The following is a 19,617-nucleotide window of genomic DNA, read 5'->3' as shown; positions in this document are numbered from 1 at the left end:
GCCTTTTCAAAGTGAAGCCGGCAAGGGTTTTGCCGGCTTCACTTAAGTGAAGCCGGCAAGGGTTTTGCCGACTTCACTTTGAAAAGGCTGTTTTAAAAAAAAACCCCGAGAAACAGGGACGGATCGCCCCTGTTCTCCGTGCGGAGCCGCAGGAGCCCTTTCCACCGTCCGACGATCACGGCTGCCCTCCAGCAGCCCTCCGACGGCCCCTCCGGTGGATTCCCCTCTCTTTTTCTTCCTCCCTCTCTCTCTATTTCTCTTTCTCTCTTTTTCTTCCCCAGTTCGTCCGTGTTTTCCTTCGTCGGTTCGCCTCGATTCGGAACGGAACAGAGGCGTGCCGTACTGTACCGTCGGCCGACCGATCCGGCCACCGGTACCGATTCCGCCAACCTTGCATTAAAAGAAACATGCTGATTGAATAAATTTTAATCCGACTAATCTGCAAGACTTAGAGGCTTCTAAGATGGGTGTATCATCACTGGCTGCTTCATGATAAGAAAAAACCTTAATTTAGAATGTTGAAGACAACTTACCAGATCCATCATGTGTCTTTAAATTTCTAGTTAGATTGTGTTGGGTATAAAATACCCCTCCAGCCGAAGTTCGTGACAGGAGTGACCCTCCGGGGATCCAACCAACTTCCGACCTCCGACAACGTCTCTTCAAACCTCTCAGGCGGCCGAGCCTCCGCAACACTCCCAAGTTTTGCCGACGGACAGGACCCCGCCAGCGTCGACCGGATTCTTCGCGACGTCCAGACTCCTAAGAGAGCCAGACCTCGTCCCCAACTCTGGTTGCAGGAAGACTTCGCCCAGACTCCTAAGGGAGCCGGACTCCGCCCACGACTCCAATTGCAAGCAGACTTCGTCCGGACTCCTACGGGAGCCGGACTCCGCCCACGACTCCAATTGCAGGCAGACTTCGTCCGGACTCCTACGGGAGCCGGACTCCGCCCATGACTTCACCTGCAGGCTTCGCCCAGACTCCTACAGGAGCCGGGTTCTGCCCACGACTTCACTTACAGGTAAACTTCGTCCGGACTCCTACGGGAGCCGGACTTCACCCACAACTCCAATTGCAGGTAGACTTCGTCCGGGCTCCTACAGGAGCCGGACTTCGCCCCTAACTTCACATGAAGGAAGACTTCATCCGGACTCCTACGGGAGCCGGACTTCGTCCTCGATTTCAACTGCAGGCAGACCCCATCCGGACTGCTACGGGAGCCGGACCTCGTCTCCAACTCCGGCTGCAGGCAGACTTCGCCCGGACTCCTACGGGAGCCGGGCTCCGCCCACGACTCCGGCTGCAGGAACACTTCATCCGGACTCCTACGGGAGTCGGACTTCGCCCCCGACGCCAATTGCAAGTGAACTGCGTCCGGACTCCTGCGGGAGCCAGACTTCGTCCCCGGCTTCTACTGCAAGCAGATTTCGTCCGGACTCCTACGGGAGTCGGACTTCGCCCTCAACTCCGATTGCAGGTAGACTCTGCCCGAACTGCTACGAAAGCCGGACCTCGTCCCCAACTCTGGTTGCAATAAGACTTCGCCCGGACTCCTACGGGAGCCGGACCTCGTCCCCAACTCCGGCTGCAGGCAGACTTCGCCCGGACTCCTACGAGAGCCGGGCTCCGCCCACGACTCCGGCTGCAGGAAGACTTCATCCGGACTCCTACGGGAGCCGGACTTCACCCCCGACGCCAATTGCAAGTGAACTGCGTCCGGACTCCTGCAGGAGCCGGACTTCGTCCCTGGCTTCTACTGCAAGCAGACTTGTCCGGACTTTTACGGGAGCCGAACTTCGCCCTCAACTCCGATTGCAGGTAGACTCTGCCCGAACTCCTACGAGAACCGGACCTCGTCCCCAACTCTGGTTGCAGGAAGACTTCGCCCGGACTCCTACGGGAGCCGAACCTCATCCCCAACTCTGGCTGCAGGAAGATTTCATCCGGACTCCTACGGGAGCCGGACCTCGCCCCCGACGCCAATTGCAGGTGGACTCCACCCGGACTCCTACGAGAGCCGGGCTTCATCCCCGACTTCAACTGCTGGTAAACTTCATCCGGACTCCTACGGGAGCCGAACTTCGCCCCTGACTTTAATTGCAGGTAGACTTCGCCCAGACTCCTACGGGAGCCGGACTTCGCCCCCGATGCCAATTGCAAGTGAACTGCGTCCGGACTTCGTCCCCGGCTTCTACTGCAAGCAGACTTCATCCGGACTCCTACGGGAGCCGGACTTCGCCCCCGACGCCAATTGCAGGTGGACTCTGCCCGGACTCCTACGGGAGCCAGGCTTCATCCCCGACTTCGATTGCTGGTAAACTTCATCCGGACTCCTACGGAAACCGGACTTCGTCCCTGACTTTAATTGCAGGTGGACTCCGTCCGGACTCCTACGGGAGTCAGATCTCGTCTCTGACTTCGTCTGCGGGAAGACTCCGTCCGGACTCCCACGGGAGTCGGACCTCGTCTCCGACTTCGACTGAAGGAAGACTTCGTCCGGACTCCTACGGGAGTCGGACTCCGAGCTCCTCTCAGACGGGTGGCTAGCCACCTCTCTCCGCCAGACACTCCAGCCGAACTTCGGCCGACAGGCCTGGACCCACTGGCAGGCCGCAGCAACAGCCACGACTCTGCTCCACCTCCTGCAACAGATTCTGCGCGGCTCCATCACTCCCTGGCAGGCCGCAGTAACGACCACGACACTGCTCCACTTCCTGCGACGGATTCCGCGCGGCTCCATTACTCCCTGGCAGGCCACAATAATGGCCACGATCCTGCTCCACTTCCTGCGACGGATACAGCGTGATTCCTCCATCCCCTGGCAAGTCGCGACAACGCACGCCGCTCCACTCCCTGCGGCAGACTCCACGTGGCACGTCCCGGTGATAGCCACGGTTCCACTCCACTACTCTTCGCAACAAACTCCTCCTGACCATGGGCAGCCCACTGCCAGACGGTTACAAACATCGCTATCAGTCTGTTGCTCCCTCCGCCTATAAAAGGAGAACCCCAGATACGTTATTCTCTAAGCTCAAAATTCTATCCCAAAACTCTGCTAAAATTTTCGTTCGAGCACTCCATTCTTGTTGAGTCAGAGAACTGACTTGAGCGTCGGAGAGTCTTGCCGGAGCAACCCCACCTCCGGTTTAGACTTCTTTTGCAGGTCCCGACGACGACCGCGACTCCCTCGACTCCAGCTTCTCCGGTGCAAGCGTTTTTGCACCAACAAGATTGGCGCTAGAGGAAGGGCTGTCTTCGTAGTACCCTTGTTCTTAAAGGAGCGCTCAACGGGATCGCCTCTGGTCATCTTCTCCAACGTCCACTCCTCCTTCCCCCACTTGATCTTCGCCCGATGCCTCCCCGCAAAGCATCCACACGGCGATCCACGGCCTCCGCGGCCAGATCTCAGGCTCCGGCCTCACCTCCAGTCTCCCAGCCTCTACCTCCTCCGGCAACGACGGTTGGCATGGAGCAATTCGACCTACTAGTGCAGCAGGTCAGAGGCCTCACTGAAGCTGTGCAGGCCATGCAACAGCAACAGCAGCCGCAGGCATCGGTGCAGCCGGAAAGAGCGTCGCCAGAACTCCAAAATCCGACGGTGGGACGGGCCACTTGGGCCAGCCGCCCAGTCTTTCCCGGAAAGACGAATCCAAGGGTGGAAAGCCCCCAATCAGACCACGATTCCACCCCCGGAAGATCTCTACCTCCATCCTGCCAGAAGACCCTCGAGACCCGTAGTCGAGAGGATTTCCTGGACCGGAGGCTTCAAGAGATGAACCGGCGGATCGAAGAACTCCGCCACGCTCCCCCCGCTTATGGTGAGGACATTTGTACTGACCCACCCTTTTCTCAAATGATCATGCAGGAGCCAATCCCGCCGAACTTCAAGCTCCCCCAGTTTGAAAGCTACGACGGGACTTCGGACCCGGTTGACCACCTGGAGGCCTTCCGGACAATGATGCTGCTTCATGGCGCGCCCGACACCATTCTTTGCCGAGCCTTCCCATCCACTTTGAAGGGAGCGGCGAGAAACTGGTACTCGGCGCTGAAGCCGAGTACCATCTTTTCCTTCGATCAGATGAGCCACCAATTTGTGACTCATTTTGTCAGCAGTCGGCGCCCCCGGAAGGGTTCGGAGTCCCTCATCAACATCAAGCAGAGGGAAGGGGAGTCCATTCGGGCCTACATCAACCGCTTCAATATCGCCGCGCTGGAGGTCCAGAACTTGGACCAGTCAGTAGCGATGGCCGCTTTGAAAGGCGGCCTTCAGAAGAACGACCTTTTGTTCTCCCTGGAGAAGAAGTACCTAGAAATTTTGCTGATCTATTGGCCCGGGCCGAAGGGTACGCTCGAGCCGAAGAAGCTTTCAAAATGAAGGATGAAGAGGCCGCGAGAGAGCGGCAGGCGGGAGACCCGAATAAGCCCGCAGTCGAAAAAGGGCCGAGAAAAACTCGGCCACGTTCTCGAACTCCTACCGGGCACAAGCGCGTCCAGACTCCTCGAGCATGCAGACAGGGAAGCCCGGAGCGCCGAGCTCGGCGGGGCTCTCCCCCAAGAAGGTTCCGCAACTATGCCCCCCTCAACGCATCGAAAACTCAGGTGCTGATGGAAGTCAGAGAGCAACTCCCAAAGCCAGAGAGGATGCACACGCACCCCGGGAAGTGCAACCCCAACAAGTTCTGCCTCTACCACCGTGACCACGGCCACGACACGGAGGAATGCATCCAGCTCCAAGACGAGATCGAGGAGTTCATCCGGCGAGGTCGACTCGATAGGTTCATTCGGCGCCGGCCTGAGGGTAGAGAAGATCGCCCACGGGCCCTACCGCAGCCTGAGCCGCCGAAAAGGGAAGAGCAGCCCGGAGATCGGCCTCCAATCGGGACCATCAACTCCGTCACCGGAGGACCTCAAGGAGGGGCAGACCTTCCACGACCATGGGACTTGAAAAACCTGTAAATGTATTACTAACGACTTTGCTTTGAATCAAAATTCCTTTCGACTTTGCATGTCTTTCCCTTTTGGCATGGACTTGTTACGACTGGAGATAACCTCTTCAAACAATCAAAACAAGGTCATGTTAGGAACAGGAGGAGAACCTCGTCCTAACATGAGCAAAATGAAAGTCCGATTATTTTAAGATCGGATCGAGGGAGAGGCCCATATAACGGCCCTTAAGTGCCCCCATGGTCATGTTAGGAACAGGAGGAGAACCTCGTCCTAACATAAGCAAAATGAAAGTCCGATTATTTTAAGATCGGATCGGAGGAGAGACCCATATAACGGCCCTTAAGTGCCCCCATGGTTATGTTAGGAACAGGAGGAGAACCTCGTCCTAACATGAGCAAAATGAAAGTCCGATTATTTTAAGATCGAATCGGGGGAGAGGCCCATATAACGGCCCTTAAGTGCCCCCATGGTCATGTTAGGAATAGGAGGAGAATCTCGTCCTAACATGAGCAAAATGAAAGTCCGATTATTTTAAGATCGGATAGGGGGAGAGGCCCATATAACGGCCCTTAAGTGCTCCCATGGCCATGTTAGGGACAGGAGGAGAACCTCACCCTAACATAAGCAAAGTCAAAGGCCCGGTTCTTTTAGACCGGATGGGGAGAGAGGCCCTACAACGTCCTTATGCGCCCCCACAGCCATGTTAGGGACAGGAGGAGAACCTCGCCCTAACATGAGCAAAGTCAAAGGCCCGATTCTTTTAGACCGGATGGGGGGAGAGGCCCTACAATGCCCTTATGCGCCCCCACAGCCATGTTAGGGACAGGAGGAGAACCTCGCCCTAACATGAGCAAAGTCAAAGGCCCGGTTCTTTTAGACCGGATGGGGGAAGAGGCCCTACAACGCCCTAATGCGCCCCCACAGCCATGTTAGGAACAGGAGGAGAACCTCGTCCTGACATGAGCAAAGTCGAAGATCCGGTTCTTTTAGACCGGATGGGGGGAGAGGCCCTTGCAACGACCCTTATGTGCCCCCACAGCCCCGTTGGGAACAGGAGGAGAACCTCGTCCTAACTTGAGCTGAGATCACTACGTCAAGAACAGAAGGAGAACCTCGTCCTGACGATGACAAAAATCCGGCTGCCCAACAAAATTGGATAAAGGGAAAAGTCTCCTCAATGGCACCTCTACACTTCTACGCGACCCCACAAAAAGCAAGGGGAGGACCCTCACTCGAAAAAGATGAGGAAAATTGAAAAGGAAAGCGACGAATTACATCAACAACAGATGAAAAATAAACCACACCAAAGACCTAGGGAACCTCGTCTCAACAAAGACGGGAAGTCCCTATCAAACATCCCCGGTCTCTAAGAAGGCTCTCGACACAGGTCAAGAAAATAATGACCCCTTCGAGGTAACGCAGAGTTCGAACCACCGAGCTTGAGCCTACGGCCATGGACGACAAGAAAAGCAAATCAGCGTGGCGACGACTGGGCACCTCCAAACAATGTCGACGTCGAACAAGTCAAAAGACAAGAAGTTCGACGGACGACAATTTGATACAATACGTGGACGAGGTAACACAAAATCCCCTTTTCATTTCATTCGCGAAATATACACCACGAAGCCCAGAAGACTAAAAGAAGAAAAGCAAAACCACAAGAACGAAACAAAACAACAAAAGAAAAAATATAGACATGGAAAGACGGAAGGCCAAAAAGAGCCCTAGAGAAGCTCTGCTCCTTCCGACCTCGAATTATCTGCTTCACTCCTTATCAAGGACTGCCTCAGATTTTCAACTTCTTCTTCTAGCTCTCTTTTTCAGCAGCATGTCCTGGAACATCCGACGGAGTCGCTGGCTTTCGTTCTCTGCCTCTCGACACCTCTTTCTCAGGACCTCGGATTCTGCCTCCGCGTCCTTGACTGCCCGCTGCTCGTACACCAGCTGGATCTTCAATTGCTGCAGCTCGGCCTTCCCCTCCCCAAGAGCGACGGATAGTTCTTCTGCGGTCCTTCTCAGGGATTGGAGTTCGTCGGAATCCCGAGCGGAAGCAGATTGAGCCCCCTCAGCTAGCTGCCTTCGAAGGCGGGCAACTTCGTCGGTCGCCATCCTGAGCCTCCCCTTGTATTCATCCACCTGCTTGCGCTAGCCGGCCCGGTACGCATCATAGCTCGCCTCGGCATCTTGGAGCTGTTGCTGGAGGTCGGAGACATTCTTCGGCCACTCCTGGTCGCTGTCAGCCCGAGTCAAAAGCCGAGATGAACTTCCTTCCAACTGGCCAATCCTCTCCTGGACAGCCAACAGCTCCACTCTGAGAGAACTGATCTTGGCAGCTTGAGCCCAAATTCGATCGCTGGCGCGCTTCTTGTGTTTCTCAAGCTCCTTCGCGAAGTTCGCCTTCCTCCGGCTGTACTCCATGATCCCCTTCACGTGGAGATTCCGAAAACGGATGGCCTCCGCGGTGGCTTCAGAGTGGCTCTCCCTCAACCTGCGGAGTTCGCCATCCATCTTCTTCAACCTCTTCATCAAATGATGAACTTCCTTCTTCAGATGCTGGATCGTGGACTTCAGCGGGATCCCCCGTGGTAGGGGAAGCACTACGGCAAGACACTGCCATCGGAAGACAAAAGCGTCAAGGCGCGTCCCATTGCAGAAAAAAAACAAAAAAGGAGGGAAGAGAGGAGGAGCCATCCACAACGAGAAATTCAACTTTATTGATTGGATGTTTCTTAAAGACAAAAAGGAAAGAAAAAATTACAGTAAAAAAAAATACAAGGTCGGAGGTCTCAGACCTCTGCAGTAGGAGTTGGGGAGCTCGGTGTCCCTGGAAGGGGGGCTGCGGCAGCAGTAGCAGCAGGAGAGGGACCGGCCTCATCTTCAGACTCCTCGCCCAAGAAGCTGAGATCGAGCTCGAGAAATTTCCTGGCCACCTTCTCTTGACAGAGCTCGAACCCCTTGATGAATGCTTCTTGGCCGAATCGAACATTCAGGTCCCTCATTTCCGCGGAGGCCTTGAACTCCTCCACCGCAAGAACCCTGGCCTCCGAGACCAGGACCGAAATCTGCTCCGCCAAATTGGCGACCTCAGCCTCCGCCTTCCTCACCGTCTCCTCCGAGGTCTGCTTCTCTTCCTCCCGGGCCTGTTTTTCTTTCTCCAGGGCCTCTTGGAGGATAACTACTTCGGCGGCCTTTTCTTTGAGGCGAGTGACTTCGGCCCGGCGACGCTCCTCCGCCTGAATGGCGTCCCTCCTCGCCCGGTTCGTCGCCTCGATATTGGCAAGGAGCTGGTGCCCAATCTGCAAGGGCGGCTAGGGGATCAGAACAAGGGTCGAAAAGCCAATTAAATGAAGATTTGTTTACCTCGAGAAAGGACCCTAGGGAGTCCCAAACCCGCTGCTCAGGATCGGCGCGGTCAATCCTCTCGACGACTTCGGGCAGAATGCAGCGGTCGATCAACCGTTTGATCAAGTCCCTGTCATTGAAGGGATTCTCCAGCTCTTCTTCGGAACCAAGGGACTCTTCAACGGCGGCTCGGCGGCTACTCACCCTGCGGGCCACCGACTTCCTTCTCCCCCTCTCGACTCCGGGCGCCTCCGTGGAACGGACCCCCGAAACGAGAGCCCCAGTGGGGGGACTCCTTGAAGAGGCCCGGGAGCCGATGGTTCGGCATCCGAAGGAACGTCGACCGCGGGGGCCACCTGGACAGGTGCGGCCGAGCTCGTCTCCTCCATTCTGGCCTTCTTTGCTGATCCGGAGGCCGCGGCGCCTTTTCTTTTGTGGGCCTTGAGGCCTCTGGCGAGCATCCGTGCTGCTTCGGCGTCCATTCCTGAAAAAAAAAAAATCAAATCAAAAATCAGCGATGGGGCGAAAAAGGAAGAAGTGACACGCAAAAAAAAAAAAAAAAGAGAAGGAAAAAAAAATGGGAAAGAAAAAGAAGGACGGAAGAAAAGAAGAGAAAAGAAAAGATGGAATACTCGCAGGATCCTGGGGGCTCAAGCCGATGTTGAACAGGAATTGCTCCTTCAGAAGGTTGGGAAGGGAAGGAGCGGAATAGTCAAGAAGCTTCCGGGTGGCCTGAAGGTCGTCCTCCCCCAGGCTGGGGGCCCGACGGACAGTCCCTCAGAGAGCCCCAAGGGGGCAGGCCCAGCCTCAAAGTCGGACAGTGGACGAAGAGGTACTTCCCCTTCCAGTTGTGGATTGAAGAGGGAGCACCTTTCAGCAACCCCTTCTTGCCAAACTGGGGGGAGAAATACCACCAGTCCTTCGCCGAAGGGTGACGCTTGAAGGTGTAAAAATGCCTAAACAAAGAAAGGGATGGCTGAACTTCGACTACGTGGCAAAGGAAGAGGAACCCTATCAAAAACCTAAAGGAATTCGGAGCAACTGAAGCTAAAGAAATATCTAAGAAGCGGAAAAGGACGACGATAAAGAGCGGAAGCGGAAGCCGGAGTCCGGCACGGAAGGCCTCCTGATACAGGCAGAAACGATTGGGTGGGGGAGTGCTAGCCCGGTCGAAGGGGCCAGGAAGCTCCAGATCGTACTCCGGAGGAACTCCATACTGAACCCTTATCAGTAGGAGTTCATCCGGAGTCAGGGAGCAGGGAATGGCACCCGGCGCAAAAATCGGGCGAGGCCCAACCCCGGATATAGGTTCGTCTACAGTTTGAAGGTCCTAGGGGGCTGAGGCGGACGAACTCCCGGAACCACTAGAGACGGAAGTGCCGGAAGACATTTCAAACGAAGACCCCAAAGATCCCGGAGAAATCAGACGGGACAAGGGACGAGGGGTTGCGGGAGGCCAAACCAGAGTGCGACAGAAGAAAATGGAGAAAAGGCCCCTAAATGGCAAGAAGAAAAACAAAGGTTCCGGGACTAACCTAGATCGCTCTGAAGGATGCAGAGGGGCGAGGACAGGGATGACTCGAAGGACGCCTAGGGCCAAGGAAGACACCAAGGAGGGTCAGGGCTCTCGAAGAAAAGGCGGACACCGATAGAACTTTCAGGTGGAATAGGGCCCCTAAAGGCGGAAGGACGGGTTTAAATAGACCCTGAGATCCGGCGCCATAATGATCGCGAATCCCCCAGGCCGACCCGCGCTCGACACGTGTCCCACTCGCCACGACAGGCGGCTAAAAGCGGCTGACAGCTGACGGAGCCATTACTGCGCCGTACCTGGGCCAACGTACCAGCGGGAATTCCGAAAGGTCCCTTCGAATCGCCCCGATTCGAAAGACTCGGGCACGCGCGCATTTAATGCCAAAATATCTGGGGGCGATCGTGCACAGGATTCAAGGGGACAACTTCGGCTGTGAAAATTTCTCTGTACTTCATTCGAAATTCGAACTCGAAAGTAGGGGGACTGGTGTTGGGTATAAAATACCCCCCAGCCGAAGTTCGTGACAGGAGTGACCCTCCGGGGATCCAACCAACTTCCGACCTCCGATAACGTCTCTTCAAACCTCTCAGGCGGCCGAGCCTCCGCAACACTCCCAAGTTTTACCGACGGACAGGACCCCGCCAGCGTCGATCGGATTCTTCGCGACGTCCGGACTCCTACAGGAGCCAGACCTCGTCCCCAACTCTGGTTGCAGGAATACTTCGCCCGGACTCCTACGGGAGCCGGACTCCGCCCACGACTCCAATTGCAGGCAGACTTCGTCCGGACTCCTACGGGAGCCGGACTCCGCCCACGACTCCAATTGCAGGCAGACTTCGTCCGGACTCCTATGGGAGCCGAACTCCGCCCATGACTTCACCTGTAGGCTTCGCCCGGACTCCTACGGGAGCCGGGCTCCGCCCACGACTTCACTTACAGGTAAACTTCGTCTGGACTCCTACGGGAGCCGGACTTCACCCACAACTCCAATTGCAGGTAGACTTCGTCCGGGCTCCTACGGGAGCCGGACTTCGTCCCCAACTTCACATGAAGGAAGACTTCATCCGGACTCCTACGGGAGCCGGACTTCGTCCTCGACTTCAACTGCAGGCAGACCCCTCCGGACTGCTACAGGAGCCGGACCTCGTCCCCAACTCTGGTTGCAAGAAGACTTCGCCCAGACTCCTACGGGAGCCGGACCTCGTCCCCAACTCCGGCTGCAGGCAGACTTCACCCGGACTCCTACGGGAGCCGGGCTCCGCCCACGACTCCGGCTGCAGGAACACTTCATCCGGACTCCTACGGGAGCCGGACTTCGCCCCCGACGCCAATTGCAAGTGAACTGCGTCCGGACTCCTGCGGGAGCCGGACTTTGTCCCCGGCTTCTACTGCAAGCAAACTTCGTCCGGACTCCTATGGGAGCCGGACTTCGCCCTCAACTCCGATTGCAGGTAGACTCTGCCCGGACTGCTACGGGAGCCGGACCTCGTCCCCAACTCTGGTTGCAAGAAGACTTCGCCCGGACTCCTACGGGAGCCGGACCTCGTCCCCAACTCCGGCTACAGGCAGACTTCGCTCAGACTCCTACAGGAGCCGGGCTCCGCCCACGACTCTGGCTGCAGGAAGACTTCATCCGGACTCCTACAGGAGCCAGACTTCGCCCCCGACGTCAATTGCAAGTGAACTGCGTCCGGACTCCTGCGGGAGCCGAACTTCGTCTCCGGCTTCTACTGCAAGCAGACTTCGTCCGGACTCCTACGGGAGCCGAACTTCGCCCTCAACTCCGATTGCAGGTAGACTCTGCCCGGACTCCTACGGGAACCGGACCTCGTCCCCAACTCTGGTTGCAGGAAGACTTCGCCGGGACTCCTACGGGAGCCGAACCTCGTCCCCAACTCCGACTGCAGGAAGACTTCATCCGGACTCCTACGGGAGCCGGACTTCGCCTCCGACTCCAATTGCAGGTGGACTCCGCCCGGACTCCTATGGGAGCCGGACTTCATCCCCGACTTCGACTACTGGTAAACTTCATCCGGACTCCTACAGGAGCCGGACTTCGCCCCTGACTTTAATTGCAGGTGGACTCCGTCCGGACTCCTACGGGAGCCAGATCTCGTCTCCGACTCCGTCTGCGGGAAGACTCCATCCGGACTCCCACGGGAGTCGGACCTCGTCTCCGACTTCGACTGAAGGAAGACTTCGTCCGGACTCCTACGGGAGCCGGACTCCGAGCTCCTCTCAGACGGGTGGCTAGCCACCTCTCTCCGCCAGACACTCCAGCCGAACTTCGACCGACAGGCCTGGACCCACTGGCAGGCCGCAGCAACAGCCACGACTCTGCTCCACCTCCTGCAACAGATTCCGCGCGGCTCCATCACTCCCTGGCAGGCCACAGTAACGGCCACGACACTGCTCCACTTCCTGCGACGGATTCCGCACGGCTCCATCACTCCCTGGCAGGCCACAATAATGGCCACGATCCTGCTCCACTTCCTGCGACGAATACCGCGCGATTCCTCCATCCCCTGGCAAGTCGCGACAACGCACGCCGCTCCACTCCCCGCGGCAGACTCCACGTGGCACGTCCCGATGATAGCCACGGTTCCACTCCACTACTCTTCGCAACAAACTCCTCCTGACCATGGGCAGCCCACTGCCAGACGGTTACAAACATCGCTATCAGTCTGTTGCTCCCTCCGCCTATAAAAGGGGAACCCCAGATACGTTATTCTCTAAGCTCAAAATTCTATCCCAAAACTCTGCTAAAATTTTCGTTCGAGCACTCCATTCTTGTTGAGGCAGAGAACTGACTTGAGCGTCGGAGGATCTTGCCGGAGCAACCCCACCTCCGATTTAAACTTCTTTTGCAGGTTCCGGCGGCGACCGCGACTCCCTCGACTCCAACTTCTCCGGCGCAAGTGGATTTTTGCACCAACAGATTGCATGATTCTTCAAGATCTTGAATGACCTGTATCATTGAGGCAATCCTACACTAAGGCACCATTTGGCATTGCTCCTGAGGGGCTAAAAAACATTTCTTGGAGGGCCAGAAGATCTTTTGGAGGTTCTTGAGGTGTTTGGTAAAATTTTGAAACAACTTTTTGGCTCCTCCAAAAGTTGAAAAATTCTACTAGGAAAAGCTCTAACCTAGAGCTTCTGGGCAAAAGCTTTATTAGAGATGCATTGGAAGGCTGCATTTTGGGCAAAAGCTCACTTGATAAACCAGAGTTTGAGCCCCAACAGTGATTTTTAAAAAAATATTTTTAAAATACTTTTACTGCTATTGCGTAACTATGAGATGGATGTTTTTGGTGATCATATTGTAACTCTCTAGAGAAGCTGTTCACTCATTTATTTAGGATGTTATGCTTTTAATTTGATATTGAGAAATGTTGAACATTTATGCTGCTATAATTGCTATTTTATATCTACATGTCTAGATGAACAAAAACAAACATTTATTTTGCTATTAGAATTAAAAACTACCCAGTTCGCTATTATGATATTTTTGCTACTTGGTAATCATCCATAAAAAATAATTACATTATTTATTACATTATTTGGACCAAATATAAAAATATTTTATAGACTAACAAACTTTATGATAACAATTTTAATAGTACAATAATAACAATATATTATAACGTAATAGTAATATTACATGATATGATATGATATGATATTACGTTATTTATATTATACAATCATCATCACTAGTATATCATAATAATCCTAATAACTAATATAATATGACACCATTATAATATTATATTAGAACAACAATATCACATTTAATTATATTATAAAAATATTATTATATTTTATAATAAATATAAAAATTATCTATTATTTTATTTAGATAAAAATATAAAATAAATAATTTAAAATTTAAGAGTTTTTAATAGTACACAACTAAAAGCATTATGCAATGTCTTTAATTATCATCTCCTGATAATAACAGTATAAAAACTACTTTATCAGTTTGGTTATCAAACAAATACTAAAGTTTCATAGCACTTCAAAAATATAGTTACCAAACAGCAAATAGCTTTTAATTAAAAACTCTACTGTCAAAAGCTCTAAAAAAAAAAAAAAAAAAAAAAAAGCTATTCTACCTAGAGCAATGCCAAGTAGGGCCTCAGTCAATAACAAAATAAATTTCTACCTAATATATTTCCCTCTATCTGTGTTGGAATATTTTCATATAAAAAAGGTGGAGCATAAGCCACTTCCCTCACCTCCAACATTTGGGAAGAGGATCTAGCCAGAAATCAATATCCTTTTTAACGTAATTGCTGCAGTCTGTAAAACTATGCCATGTTGTCATGTCATTTCAATTGCATAAACTCGAGAATGAAGAACAAACCGGACAGAGTAAATTCACTTTGATGAACAAATTCACTTTGATACCGTACTAGCACATTATGCAGGCTACAAAAACTATATATATTTATTCATGTTATTGACTGTAATTCAGAGCTCAAACTTTTTCATCACAGTCAGAGGAGTATAGAAACCTTATCACCAGTTGCTTCCATATCAGAACTTTCTACTGAAGTCCCTGAATTTGTTATCATCTAGCAAGAACTAACAAAATGAATCAATCACCATAATTTTGAGGTCTTATAGTAAAAGTTTATAAAGCTGATTTTGAACCGCAGACTACATGAATATCATTGTACTTATAGAAGAACCTGCCACTCAGGAATATGGATTTATGCAAAATAAAGTCTCTTCACGCAAGACAAATTCAAGGTTACCATTGCATGTGTACTTAAAATTACTTATCAAGCCTTCATGAAATGGTTGTGCTACTAACTAATGCTCATCTCCAACTTAAGAAATATTGGTTATACAATCACCCATTAAAATGCTCTTCCACAAATAATCTACTTTTAAATGAAGCATCTTCCTCATTTGACCAAGTAGTTCCTTTAACTTGCACACATTGGACACAGGAATAAGTTTCAAACTTACGTTATGTCTCCAGCAGTTGAAGGGAACCCATACTCATCAAATAGACGCATAAGGTCACCAAATTGCCCATGAAGATCACCAAATACTTTAACTGGAGCCTTCAACTGCAGGACAGTGGGTTCCTGCTTAAATATCTGCTCAGCAGCATGGCAAAGTTCGTTAACATCAGAATAGTCAAGGAAAAAGCTTCTATTAACAGGAGCTTTCCAGTTTCTTGGCCTGAGAAGCAAGGAGATAATCTGAAACCAGAAAAGAGAGAATAAAAATTTCATCATCATATTTGTTCACCAAAGGTCAGATGGTTCTATTCACATTTCTTAAGAAAACAGACCTTTTTATGTAGGCCTTGTGGAGACTTCTGTCTATTCAGGAACTTTGTAGGATATACTGGGTCACTATTTGAAGGGTACATTCTTCGACCCTCATTTTCAAAGTGTTCCAAAGAAAGCTGCCTTACCAGCCCACCTAGATCACCAACAGCCTCTTTAGCAACTACCACCTGACACATTGTTATAGTTATGAATAATCGAAGTGAAATTTGAAGAAAAGAAAGAAAAATAAAATATAATTATTGGTAGCATACTGCTCGAGGGTGAAGATGCACATCCGGTTCAAGGCCATCAGTGGAACTACAATCTGAGGATTCAGAAATTGATATCTTGTCATTAACTTTAGAAACAGAGTTATTTTCACTTAAAACACCTTCAGTGTGGACTGCAGATGCTTCCTTCGCAGCCTGCCACATAGCAGTAACAGCCTCAGCTTCAGCAGCAGAAGCCTCTGCTAGCTTTTCTGCTGATTTCTGGTCCATGCTGCCAGTAATCAACACTAGCGGTCAAATTATGACAATATCAACCAAGAAACATCAATAATTTCTAAGACCAAGCGAAAGGAAACATGCACTATAAAAATAAAGTACCTCAGACTAGAATAACAGGCTGCCTCTTGTCTTTTATTTGAAGATGGTAACATAGGTGCGTACTCCGAACCTGTGTACTGATTAAGATTTTGGTTTTCCATAGATATAGAACTGAATGGAGACTGAAAATATGTGTCTTCTGCCATGATAAAATCATCAAGCAACATGTCTGCAAAAGTAAGCATATTGAAATAAATTAATCAAATACCCAAAAGAAATCCGAAATGAAAATCACAAACATGACATAGAAATCACTGTAAACCGCAAGCCTCAAAATTGCAAATTACTGATAGCTATCACCACAGCAATAAAGCATGATAAAAGCATGGTGCACAAAATATTCATTCATCTCTGGTTTTTGTGGGAATACATAACTCGTATAATTGTAGCAAGCCATCTCAAACACAGGTTCCTCGTGTTCAAGTCAAGGGGTCATATTGGATCTTGAATTGCTTCCAAATGGTTAATTGTTTATTTATACTGCCTTTGTTCTCAATTTAGATGTTAATGGGATCAGATCTGAATTATGAAAAAAGGGGAAGAAGAAAGCAAGATAAAAGTCCAAGAAAGATGGAGAAAGAAATAATCAGGTTTTGTAGGGTTCCACATTGGCCCTCTAGTAATTTCATGAGACCATATCTTTCTTGTCAAGGTTCTCATGATCTCATCATTGCATCAACCTGCAACATACACTCTTTCAACAACTGTCCTCTATTTATGGGTATTTCTTGATCATATATTGGACTGACTTCTTTACTACTTATATACCATAGTCTCTTGGATTCAAGATGTCCATTAAGTAAAGATAGCAAACATCAAACTGTTTGCGAGCTCAAAATTTAGCTTGAGTTCAGCTTGTCCAGTTAGCAAGTGAGTAGAGCTAAAGCCATGCTTAGCTTGGTCGAGATTGGCCCAATTTAGCTCGCAAGATGAGTATATAAATGATTTATATATAATATATATTTATAATTATTATTATCCATATAAAATAATTTTTATATTTATTTATTATAAATTAATATAATTTGTGAAGAGTGAAATATTTAATAAATTTATAATATACTAAAGAATAGTCCAAACTATATAGATGGAAGTCTTGAAAGAAATTGCACTCTCACCAGATCTTTTAAAAAAGCCGTTCATGAGCAACTCAAGTTTGGCTCAGAATTTAAATGAGCTGGGTCATGACACAGTACACCCCCCTTTGGACCTTTTGGATTGCATGTGGTCTAAATACTGTTAAATGCTCATACTATTGTCTGTTTTTTTATCCTCATTGGCACATGCAAGGCTTTAATAACCGATACAGGAGGTGGTACTAGTTCTTTGCCAGACAGGTATGGTACAGGTTCATCTTCTACCGCCACATGATATGGGGCAGCATCCAGGTCCTGTATTAGGACACTTAGAAGTCCAATTTTTTAATAGTTAATTCACTCTAATAGTTTAACTTTAACATCTATTTCTTTACATCTTCTTTCAGCAGCGGTTAAAAGAGAGAGTGAGAGACCCATGCACCAGTGGGCATGGCTTGGAATCCCAGATGTAGCATCCTTTTCCACCAAAAGCAATTCTTCTAGATAGAAAAGTTCTCAGAAAACATGTTTCGTCTTCCCCAACAGAAGTTTATCTAGATAGCCAACAATATTTAATAATACTAAATTACTAATACAGTATTGATTTGTCCCGTCGAGACACATGATACATGGCATTGGCAGCATCCTGACCCTGTACCAGTGGTTATCAATCTGACCTGCCTGCATGCTCCGATTTTATGTGTTTCAGCAAAACTGGGGGCATCCTGGTGCCAAAATCCTACCAGGGTTGTGCAGTACCGGTTGTACAGTCCACTCTAATGGTATTTGAAACCTTGGCACACGTCACATTTGTTTCCCTGCATCAAGTATTAGTTAAGAGTTTCCTTTAGCAATTAATCATTTGTCGTCTAAAAGCCCTACTGTCTTGATAATCTGCAAAGTCATAGATTTCACCATCCATTGTATTCTTCACCATTATTGTCACCTCTAGATTGGGATATGCTTGATGTGTTGGTTCATCTTAATCTTGTAATTTTGTCCAACCTAGTGGTTTGACTCCCGAGCTCAAGTATCTTCATAACTCTGTTTAATTTTCTTGAAATGAGTTCCTTCCTGTGATTTCAATCTTCAAAAGTATAATCGTTTTATGATATTACTTTGCTCTAGTTTCTAGATGCGTATTAGTCTATTAGATTATAACCTTCATGACCACTGATGATGGCAAATAAAAAAGTTTAGCTCAGAAATTTGTATTTTTGAAACTTTTATTAAGGAAATTCTGGAGAAGGTGTTACAGTTTTATTTTGATTAGGTTGCACATGTCGTGAAATCATTAAGATCTGAATTTTTGGTTGTTATAGATGTCTTTTTTATACAAGGCAATGTGGGATTCCCAGTTTTACTTTTTTTCTTAGAAAAGATTTTGGAGATCAATTACTAGGCTCTCAAGAACCGCAGCTAACTTGTAAGACAAGTGATGTAAAATCTATAATTCTATGGAATGGTTTTATGGGTGACTGCTAGAAGCATTGTACCTGAGTTGTTTTGAAGGAAAGAAAAGATTTCCAGCAAGGTTTAGCCCTTCCTCCTCCCTCTCTTCTTGATCTATTTTCTACCATCTTCAGTGACTACTAATATTATCATGCATTTGCTCTTCTAAATTTCACTATACTCTTGCGATCAGGAAAAAAAAAAAGAAAGAAAGAAACTTTACTGTTTGTCTTCCTTGTTAATATAAATCCACTTATCTGAATTTCTGTTAATATGTGTACTCCAGACCACCATTTGACAAGTTTTCTTCATAAACTGGTTCTCTGGACCCATACCACTCCTAAAGACCTAAGAAACCTTTGACCTTTCTGAACTGTACATCCACCAAAAACATTGTTTCATCCCCATTTTCCATAGCAGACATTGTTTCATCCCCATTTTCTGTAGCAGGACTTCAAAGGTGATTTGTTGCTCAAACCCTACTCTATTCTCTCCCCTAGGTCCACCGATGCACTAAGCTACTAACTAATTGCATTACCAACATTTCAGCTTCTTGCACCCAAGATTTTATGTTTCAACAACAGAAAATATAGCAAAAGCAGAACAGTTTTAACCAGAATCAATCAAAATCACCTGAGTTTCAGCAGTTCTAGTCACTTTCGACCAAAATCAATGAGTTAGGTCCAGTTTCAAACAATTTCAGATGCTTCAGCCAGAATTAACATTTTCCAACCAAAACTCAAACCACTGCAACCCCCCCACCCAAAAAAAAAAAAAAATCTCATATCTTGGTAAGGATGCATGTATCTGGTGTATGAGATTATCATCAAGTAAAATATTATAAATTCAAAAACGCAAAACCTATATCTTTGTATTATTTTCTAATTTTATTTTTTGAATTATTAGATATTTCTATTTGTATAATGTTTTTCAATTGTTTAATGGCTTTAGTTCCATAGAAACTATAAATGATACACAGCTCCCAAACAATGCTTAAAATAGAGGTCTGACTATATTTTCATCCTTATTTTTAAATTCTTTTATTTTCTTGATAGGAACTCTAAAAGTCAAAGCCAAAATATTGTCACCATTACAATTTTCAGAAGTAAAACTTGTGGTCTAGCTGGAACAAAAACCAAAACCAAATTTCTGAATCTTCCTTAAACCAAGGCCATATTCGTATCTGCATTATAATTACAAGGCCCCTAGATTAAGACACAATTACCTTCTTTATGGACCTATGCATCCGTCAGTGGCTCTCCTCCCTGCAACATTGTATCCTTACATATATAACTACATACTTTTTTGTGTTTGGTATCCATCGGAGGCTGATCTTTTTCAATACTGCCTATTTTCCGATTACATGG

General features: G+C 48.8%; 1 protein-coding gene across 2 annotated transcripts in view; it reads right to left on the bottom strand.

The window, feature by feature from the left end:
- The window catches only part of LOC105032170 (serine/threonine-protein phosphatase BSL1 homolog), a 76,898-nt gene that overhangs the window by 17,855 nt on the left and 39,426 nt on the right, over positions 1–19,617 (bottom strand). The window contains exons 11-16 of one of the 2 annotated variants that reach the window (XM_073252749.1): positions 15,723–15,891; positions 15,387–15,615; positions 15,135–15,302; positions 14,804–15,042; positions 8,311–8,776; positions 7,722–8,246 (exon numbers count right to left, since the gene is read on the bottom strand). In XM_073252749.1, coding sequence (XP_073108850.1) covers positions 7,737–8,246; positions 8,311–8,776; positions 14,804–15,042; positions 15,135–15,302; positions 15,387–15,615; positions 15,723–15,891 — 1,781 coding nt within the window. In that variant the 3' untranslated portion in view covers positions 7,722–7,736. Of the gene's footprint in view, positions 1–7,721; positions 8,247–8,310; positions 8,777–14,803; positions 15,043–15,134; positions 15,303–15,386; positions 15,616–15,722; positions 15,892–19,617 lie in introns of those variants that run through there. The other variant, XM_010906537.4, reaches the window with a different exon arrangement.

Source organism: Elaeis guineensis, chromosome 1 (assembly GCF_000442705.2).
Source record: "Elaeis guineensis isolate ETL-2024a chromosome 1, EG11, whole genome shotgun sequence".
Lineage (NCBI taxonomy): Eukaryota > Viridiplantae > Streptophyta > Magnoliopsida > Arecales > Arecaceae > Elaeis > Elaeis guineensis.
The sequence above is the reverse complement of the archived record's forward strand: the minus strand, read 5'-3'. Positions and strand labels throughout refer to the sequence as shown.